The 8,310-nt window shown below is 51.8% G+C and overlaps 3 protein-coding genes across 3 annotated transcripts; 2 read left to right on the top strand and 1 right to left on the bottom strand.

Annotated features, from left to right (window-relative positions):
- COCSUDRAFT_4172 (cobalamin synthesis protein P47K) lies at positions 1–3,603 on the top strand (the record flags this gene model as incomplete). The annotated part of the gene is made up of 7 exons (XM_005642795.1): positions 1–166; positions 518–669; positions 1,053–1,300; positions 1,543–1,699; positions 2,176–2,366; positions 3,061–3,229; positions 3,502–3,603. Coding segments are annotated over 7 exons (1,185 nt in total), but the record flags the coding sequence as incomplete, so codon positions are not given.
- A 344-nt stretch (positions 3,604–3,947) lies between these two features.
- COCSUDRAFT_49282 (hypothetical protein) lies at positions 3,948–6,188 on the bottom strand. Its single transcript, XM_005642794.1, has 6 exons — positions 6,174–6,188; positions 5,955–6,045; positions 5,564–5,800; positions 5,140–5,355; positions 4,730–4,879; positions 3,948–4,483 (listed from the first exon to the last, which is right to left on the bottom strand). Exons 3-6 carry the CDS (start codon positions 5,792–5,794, stop codon positions 4,364–4,366), a joined length of 717 nt encoding a protein of 238 aa, XP_005642851.1. The 5' UTR covers positions 5,795–5,800; positions 5,955–6,045; positions 6,174–6,188; the 3' UTR covers positions 3,948–4,363.
- Positions 6,189–6,744: 556 nt separating this feature from the next.
- COCSUDRAFT_83605 (hypothetical protein) lies at positions 6,745–7,338 on the top strand (the record flags this gene model as incomplete). Its single annotated transcript, XM_005642921.1, has 1 exon — positions 6,745–7,338. One exon carries the CDS (start codon positions 6,745–6,747, stop codon positions 7,336–7,338), a length of 594 nt encoding a protein of 197 aa, XP_005642978.1.
- Positions 7,339–8,310: the final 972 nt, after the last annotated feature.

The raw sequence follows: 8,310 nt of genomic DNA, 5'->3' as shown, positions 1-8,310 counted from the left end.
CTCCCAGTGATGCTCATCAGCGGGTTCCTTGGCGCTGGCAAGACCACGCTGCTGCGCCACCTGCTGAGCAACACCGAGGGCGTGCGATGCGCCATTATTGTCAACGATATGGCAGAGCTCAACATCGACGCTGCACTGCTTAAAAACGCCAGGCTTGTGCAGGCAAGTGACCACCACTCTCTCAGTCTGGCTGGCACTCCAGACTCCGCTGTACCTGGATTCTGCTTAAAAATGCTTACTTTGCTCAATTGCAGCCATGCAACAATTATGGGTCTCCCAGATGTACAGGAGAAGATCCAATCTGCAAGAAAAGGAAGCTGTAGTCAGGGTTGTCTGCATGCAGCACGGCAGTCCCCTGCAATCTGGCTGGTGCTAGCTTCGTGCTAAAGCCTCGACTGGGCCGGCTAGTAGAAGTCTGCGTCATACAGGTTGCTGCAACGGACTTCAAATGGCTTTCAGAGGGCTTCAATGTGGCTCGCAAGAGGGAAGTCAACAGTAATTTCGAGTGTGCGTTCAGCGCAGGCGCAGGAGGAGTTGGTGGAACTGAGCAACGGGTGCATCTGCTGCACGCTGCGGGGGGACCTGCTAAGGGAGGTGACTCGCCTCGCCAAGTCGCGCGCATTTGACTACCTGCTCATCGAGTCCACCGGCGTCAGCGAGCCCATGCAGGTGGTCCATCATTCTCGTAATGCCCTCCCAGACTGAAATATTGCCCATCACATATACAATCTTCAGGTTTGGGCTGCTTGCATGCTGAACAACTTAGGTGTGGCAGACGGGGATAGCTGTCATTGGAACAAGAGCCCAATCGCCATTGAAAGCATGCTGTGTCTAAATGTGTATGGCTTTTCCTTGTCATGCCGGTTGCTGCCCTCCCGATCCAGACACAAAAAGATGCGTTTAAACTGGCAGCAATGGACCAACTGGGGAATGCATACGGTTTTTTCAGCCTGTCAGCTTTCTGTTGTGCCTAGCAAGTCTTCAATGTCAATTGCGCCAAACACAGACGCATGAACCCGCCCCAATTGAACCGTGTGCGCATGCATGATCAGGTGGCCGAAACATTCACTCTGGATGTGGACGACGGAAGCCAGGCGGAGCTGAAGGACATGGCCACGCTAGACACGTGCGTGACCGTTGTGGACGCAGCACAGCTGATGGCTAATTTTGAGTCGCTGCAGACTCTGAAGCAGCGCGATCCGGACATCGCTGATGAGGACGATCGCAATGTTGCTGACCTCATGCTGGACCAGATCGAGTTCGCTGATGTCATCCTGCTCAACAAGGCGCGAGACTTTGAGTAATAAAAATTCTGAATCCTTAAAGATAACCCTGCATGCGGGCAAGCAGACTTGATGCAGTCCGACATTCAAATACCACCCTGCCAAAGACACTGGACGACTGCATATGCTTGAAATGTACTCCTCCCCTGGCGAAAAGTCTTTCAGTGCCTCCCTGTAGTACGTCTCACCCACCGTTATATGTGCACCTATAGAGCTGTGTTGATATTTGCTAAGCTGCACTGCAGGGTGACTTGGTGAGCGCAGCGGAGCTGGCCAGACTGGAGGCGTTGCTGCACTCCCTCAACACAGAGGCGAAAGTCATTGCAACAAAGGAGGGCGCAGTCGCCCCCAAAGCCATCATGGGAACGGGCAGATTCAGCCTTGAGAAGGCAGAGACTGCTCCTGGCTGGCTCAAGGTGAGGCAGCCTCACTGGAAATGGGTCTGCACATCCTTGGACGGTGTACTGCATGCAAAGTCCCAGCAGACCCTCCCACACCGCACATCCTCATGTGCAAGCAGCAGCATGGAATCTTGGGATGCTCAAGTATCATACCTGGCAGAAGGTTTTCATGTACAAGCATAAGAGCATCAGCAGCAATGTGCAATGGGAACGTCAGGGGGGCGTGCAACCATCTGAAAAGTGGGATATTGTTGGCATATAAGTTTACTCCGGCTGGCCCCGGCTGGCGAGGGGCGGTACAAATACTAAGCACCGTGCCCACGGTTGATTGGGTCTTGCTTGGATCTGGCGAGTCCAACAAGGGGTAGGAATTTGGCAGCCTTCACATGCAGCTTGTCTGCAGACGCACCTTGCCTTCGGCAGGAAAAGCGTGTAATAATAATAAAAGTAATAAGTTTACCGAGAACTGCTGGCTCCGTGATGATGCACAGGCGATGCGAGAAGGGGAGTCTGCCACGCCAGAGACAGAGGAGTATGGCATTGGTAGCTTCGTGTACCGCGCGCGCCGACCGTTCCACCCCGGCCGCCTGCACAGCTTTTTCACAAGCTACTTCACCCTTCAACAGCCCCAGCCTGACCTGGACGAATCTGACTCCGAGGGAGGCATGCACGGCATGCATCTGTCCTGACTTAGGCTAATCTCTAAGTTCTGTTTTTTCTTTGTCAGGGCTTTTAGGCTGGAGTTGATGTGTAAATCTTCCTTCCTTCCTTTCTTCCTTCCTTCAGGCAGGGTCAATGAGGAGCTTTCACAAAAGGGTTCCCTGTGGGACTTTCCTATTGATTCATTAGTAAAAAAGTCCAGTCACTTAGTGCTTAGTGCTTAGTGCTAGACATGAAATGGTACTGCCTGCAATATATTGCACAGAAAATCAACACATCATGTGCAGGTGATGCGCGCATGGAGAAGGAGGAAGATGGCCTACCCATGCAAACTGCCAAGAAGCCACGCTCAGAAGTGCCTACAGCCACAGCAAAAAGCGCGCGTGCTCGTCAGCTGCTGATGGTGTCCTCCTTTGGCAACATCCTGCGCTCCAAGGTAAGTTGGTCACATCTCCATGTGAATGCGCTTAAGACGGATTACCTGAACAGAGGAGGCGCAGGCACATGTAAAAGCGCTTATTGCCTGAACCAACTAAATAAGGTTGAAGTGCTTCTGTATAATTGGAATGGCAGTCTTTTTGCAGCTTCACTCTTGTTGAGACCTTCAGCTGGCAGCCCTGAGCAGAAGTTGAGCGTAATCAGGTGCTATAAGGGGAGGCCCTAAGGCGTTCAACTGTGAGAACCACAGGCAGACTCTGAAAAGCATGGAGTGAGAGTACAGTGACTACACAGGGCTTCATGTGGCTGGCTGGGCGTGATGACATGATGGGCGACTGGAGCCAGGCTGGCGGCACCCTGCGGGTGGGGCCTGCAGGGCCCTGGTTTGCGGCCGTGCCAGAAGAGGCCTGGCCTGACGACGAGCGGGCTCGCGCTGGAATCCGCAAGGTGTGTGCTCCTCATCAGCTCAGAAGACTAAAGCAAGTTCCTTGCTTTGCAGCGCATTCCCCTGCAAGAGTAGGAAGCATGATCTTTCCGCGTGAGTGTACGAGGTGCACTTGAATAGTATGCACCTTCATGGTAAGGAGGACTCCTCCTCCAAATCCAATGATGGCTGCCGGCATGTCCTTTAAGAACTGATGAGAGCATGATGGTCCCATTACATAGTGACACTGCATAACACCAAATGTATATGTGTAAATTGACACTAATGGGTGCAGGATTTTGAAGGGGACGCGGGAGACCGCAGGCAGGAGCTCGTGTTTATCGGCATTGACATCAAACGCGAAATGCTGACGGAGGAACTCAACCGGTGTCTGATGGCCACCGACTTAATGGGCAGCATGGGAACATTTGAGGGAGATGAGCTGTTCTTGGAGTGGCCTACTGCCGAGGACATGCTTGTTGAGGTGGAGGTGACAGACGATGACTCATCCAGTGATGAGAACGACAGCGATGACGAGACTGTATTCCAGTCCTGAGGAGAATTGTGGCACACTGCAATATCTATATAATGTCAGGCACAAGATGCAAGCAACCTCTATAGAGATTGTTCTGGGATCTTGCGGATAAGTCTGCGTTGACTTGGACGGCTGATTAGAAAAATCTGCGCAAGTCAAAGCTGAAACTGAACTGCTGAATCTAAATATATACTTGGACTGTCATCGCCGGTAACAAGTTTTACAGAGCACTGTGTTGGTTGCAGTTGCACATGTGCAATAGTCCACCCTCATTATCCATAAGATTGTCAATCGCTGACTGTGTTTGACGTGTCATCTTTTATTAAGTTCGTCTGTAGCAAGCATAAGAAGACCTGCAAAACTTCAATGGCATCTCTCAAAGGAGCGACATCTGGCATCTGCAATGCTTCCAAAGTGCCACTTCAAAGACTCGCTTTATACGATTCGCCAGGGAGTCAATCCACTTGAATGCATCGCATCTCGACAGTTCAAGGAAGCCGTGTAGAGTATGTTTTATCCATCCTGGGCTGTTGCGATGTCAAAGTATTTGCGTAAGGTGGGCAAAGACATTTTTAAGTTGAGCACTCGCGACGCTGACAGCGGGAGTTTTGGGCAGCTAAATTCAGGCCTGCTGGGATACGGCATGGCCTGGGGAGCCAGAAGAGGCTGTGGCGCCGCTGTCTCCCTCATTCGGCTGGCCAGCCTCCATCTGGCCCTGATTGGGCGCCTGCTGCTGAGGCACCTGCGTGAACACGCCTCGTGCATTCAGCCCAGCTCGAGCTTTACACTGTTAAGTTTACAGCACCTGTTCTTTGGACAGCCGATGCTGCCAGGTGCTGCTGTGATTTTGCAAGGCACCTGACATTCTTTTTGACTAAGTGGCCTGTTCCAGATGTGCTAAGAACTGTAAATTCCTGCATGGTCTCACATTTGCTAAAAAAGGAACAATCCCACATTTGCAGTGCCATAGACTTCAGGCTGAATACACCTGCACGACGTTGGCGAGTTGGGGCAGGAGCAGGTTGAGGTTGTTGAGCTGCGGCTGGTTGGCCTGCTGCGGAGCCAGCCCCGGCGCCATGCCCGACAGCAGCTGCTGCAACTGCAGCGCCTGCAGAATGTTCCCAGCACCTTGCCACCCCTGCACATACGCCACACACGAGACAATCACTTGAGGCGCAGAGATCACTTGATGCAATGCACAAAAGTGTGCAACACACAATTTCTTCCGCAGCTACCAGAGCAGCCCCTAATGCAGGTAGCAATATGTCAGCATCGCCGAGATGCCCCGGCTGCATTTTGACACAGGTGTGACACCTGGCATGCAATGACTTGGTTGAACACATAGACGGTAAGCCCATCAGGCGCAAGGCACCCGACACAGCAAGATAAAGCATGCACCTGCAGCTGCTGGGAAGCTGCCTGCTGGCTGGCGGCCTGCTGTTGCTGCTGCATGGACGCCAGCACAGCCTGAAGCGCGCTGTTGGGATCGCCGTTGCCGCCGGCTGCCGGGCCGGCAGCGCCCTGGAAAGCCTGCTGCTGCGGCGGCGCTGCCGAAGCCGGCTGGAACGCGCCTGCGCCACCCGCAACGCCGACCTGATTGCCTTGCGTAACGGCCTGCAGGCAATCTCACAGAGTGCGATCAGGGCGCAACCTTTCCAATCTCACATCTGATCAAGCGGACATATCTGGCCTTCCCTGAAAGTCATACTCGGGAGAACCCAAGCTCAACCTCTGTGGTGAGGTCTTGAGGGTCAGCGGGGTGGGCCTGAAAGTCACAGTGCAAGCTTCAAGTACGTCAAGAGAAGAGTAGTTTGGAGCTCACGTGTGCCTGAGCCTGCTGCGCATGCTCGGCCAGCAGAGCGAGCGCTGCAGCGTGACCGGCACCCTCAGCGCCCCCTGCGCCTGCACTGGAAGCCATAGCAACTGCAGCCGCTGCAGCGGCCGGGGCCACAGGTGCGGGCGAGCCAGCCGGGCGCGGCAGCAACATGCGGATGGCCCACTGCATGTCCTCTGGCAGCTTTGCTGCGCCCTGCAGCTCCAGTAGCTGCCTCATTGCTGCCTGCGTATTGATGAGAATGTGTCTTGGCAAGAACTCCTCAAGTCCCTTATGTGCATACACGGGTATGTGATGTGAGGGTTTGGACAAGCACGCCTGGACTGCAAATCGGCCAGTTATAATGCACACCCAACGCAGGGATAAGCCACCAAGATACCTGGAGCTGGCGAGTGTAGTCAGCGGCCTGTGTCAAGAGAGTTGCTTTTTCGATGTTCTCCACTCCAAGAAGCTTTTGCAGCTCCTGGTACCTATACGCCATCATCTTACGGTCAATCAACTGCTCCGAGAACATATCGTTGATGCGCAGATACGTTGTTCTTGTGAAAACCCTTTGCAATGTTGCATTATTCTAATTCCATTCAGTGGCAACACACACCCTTCGTTGATCTTGTCCCTCCTACGTTGCTCTGTTTGGATGTGGCGCCTGCTTGCTGTGGAAGCCCCGCCAGTGCTACGGCTCCTCTTTCGTCCAGGAGTTTCCTCATCCTGTTGATCCTGCTCGGCTCCCTCTTCCGCCTGTCTGCTCACAGCTCCTAACATGGTGGTGAATGGTTCCTATATTCCTTGAAGTGTGAGAAAATTCGTCCTCGCCTTACTTGCGACGCCCTCAGGACACGAATTTATGGAACACATTCGCAAAAATTCACCAACAGGTTGGTTCGCCGTTGCAGACCGGTTCCGGAGATGATTTACGGAACGAACAAGGCTCTCCTGGCACACACACGCAGATATCGCAACTTGACTCACAAATGGCGTCGACAACAGGGCCTCGATTCGAAGTTCACTGACTACCCTCGAAGCTTTTAAAGCCAGACCTCCACTCAATCTTCATGGTAAGGCCCAATCTTCACACTATAAGCTTAATCTTCACGGCGCACCCCACACTTCACGGCAAAAGCTCAATCTTCATGGTGAGGCCCAATCTTCACACCATAAGCTTAATCTTCATGGTAAGGTCCAATCTTCACACCATAAGTTTAATCTTCACGGCGCACCCCAAACTTCACGGCAAAAGCTCAATCTTCACGGCATCGCTCAATCTTCATGGTAAGGTCCAATGTTCACAAAATGAGCTTAATCTTCACGGCGCACCCCAAACTTCACGGCAAAAGCTAAATCTTCACGGCAACGCTCAATCTTCACACCATAAGCTTAATCTTCACGATGCACCCCAACTTTCACGGCAAAAGCTCAATCTTCACGGCAAAGGCTTAATCTTCACGGCAAGGCCCAATCTTCACACCACAAGCTTAATCTTCACGGCAAGGCCCAATCTTCACACCACAGGTTTAATCTTCACGGCAAGGTCCAATCTTCACGGCAAAAGCTCAATCGTCACGGCAAAGTCCAATCTTCACACCACAAGCTTAATCTTCACGGCAAGGTCCAATCTTCACACCACAAGCTTAATGTTCACGGCAAGGTCCAATCTTCACGGCAAAAGCTCAATCTTCACAGCAATAGCTAAATCTTCACGGCAAGGTCCAATCATCACAGCAAGGTCCAATCTTCACACCATAAGCTTAATCTTCACGGCATAAGCTCAATCTTCACGGCAAAAGCTCAATCTTCACGGCAATAGCTTAATCTTCACGGCAAGGTCCAATCTTCACGGCAATAAGTTTAATCTTCACGGCGCACCCCAAACTTCACGGCAAAAGCTCAATCTTCACGGCATCACTCAATCTTCATGGTAAGGCCCAGTGTTCACAAAATAAGCTTAATCTTCACGGCGCACCCCAAACTTCACGGCAAAAGCTAAATCTTCACGTCAAAAGCCCAATCTTCACAGCAATAGCTTAATCTTCACGGCAAGGTCCAATCTTCACACCATAAGCTTAATCTTCACGGCAAGGTCCAATCTTCACGGCAAAATCTCAATCTACACGGCACGGTCCAGTCTTCACAGCACAAGCTTAATGTTCACGGCAAGGTCCAATCTTCACGGCAAAAGCTCAATCTTCACTGCAATAGCTTAATCTTCACTGCAAGGTCCAACCATCACGGCAAGGTCCAATCTTCACACCATAAGCTTAATCTTCACGGCAAGGTCCAATCTTCACGGCAAAAGCTCAATCTTCACAGCAATAGGTTAATCTTCACGGCAAGGTCCAATCTTCACACCATAAGCTTAACCTTCACGGCAAGGTCCAATCTTCACGGCAAAAGCTCAATCTTCACGGCAATAGCTTAATCTTCACGGCATGAGCTCAATCTTCACGGCAAAAGCTCAATCTTCACGGCAATAGCTTAATCTTCACGGCAAGGTGCAGTCTTCACACCATAAGCTTAACCTTCACGGCAAGATCCAATCATCACGGCAAAAGCCCAATCTTCACAGCAATATCTTAATCTTCACGGCAAGGTCCAATCTTCACACCATAAGCTTAATCTTCACGGCAAGGTCCAATCTTCACGGCAAAATCTCAATCTACACGGCACGGTCCAGTCTTCACAGCACAAGCTTAATGTTCACGGCAAGGTCCAATCTTCACGGCAAAAGCTCAATCTTC

Source organism: Coccomyxa subellipsoidea, assembly GCF_000258705.1.
Source record: "Coccomyxa subellipsoidea C-169, whole genome shotgun sequence".
NCBI lineage: Eukaryota > Viridiplantae > Chlorophyta > Trebouxiophyceae > Coccomyxaceae > Coccomyxa > Coccomyxa subellipsoidea.
Note: the sequence above shows the minus strand (reverse complement) of the source record. Positions and strands in the feature narration are given on the sequence as shown.

What these genes read in the sequence shown, in the direction of transcription:
- COCSUDRAFT_49282 (XM_005642794.1), bottom strand. Translation starts at nt 5,794, where the DNA reads ATGAGGCAGCTACTGGAGCTGCAGGGCGCAGCAAAGCTGCCAGAGGAC. An exon ending in CAGCTTCCCAGCAGCTGCAG is followed by an intron (nt 4,880 to 5,139) that starts GTGCATGCTTTA and finishes GCGTATGTGCAG; the next exon opens with GGGTGGCAAGGTGCTGGGAA. An exon ending in AACTCGCCAACGTCGTGCAG is followed by an intron (nt 4,484 to 4,729) that starts GTGTATTCAGCC and finishes GTGTTCACGCAG; the next exon opens with GTGCCTCAGCAGCAGGCGCC.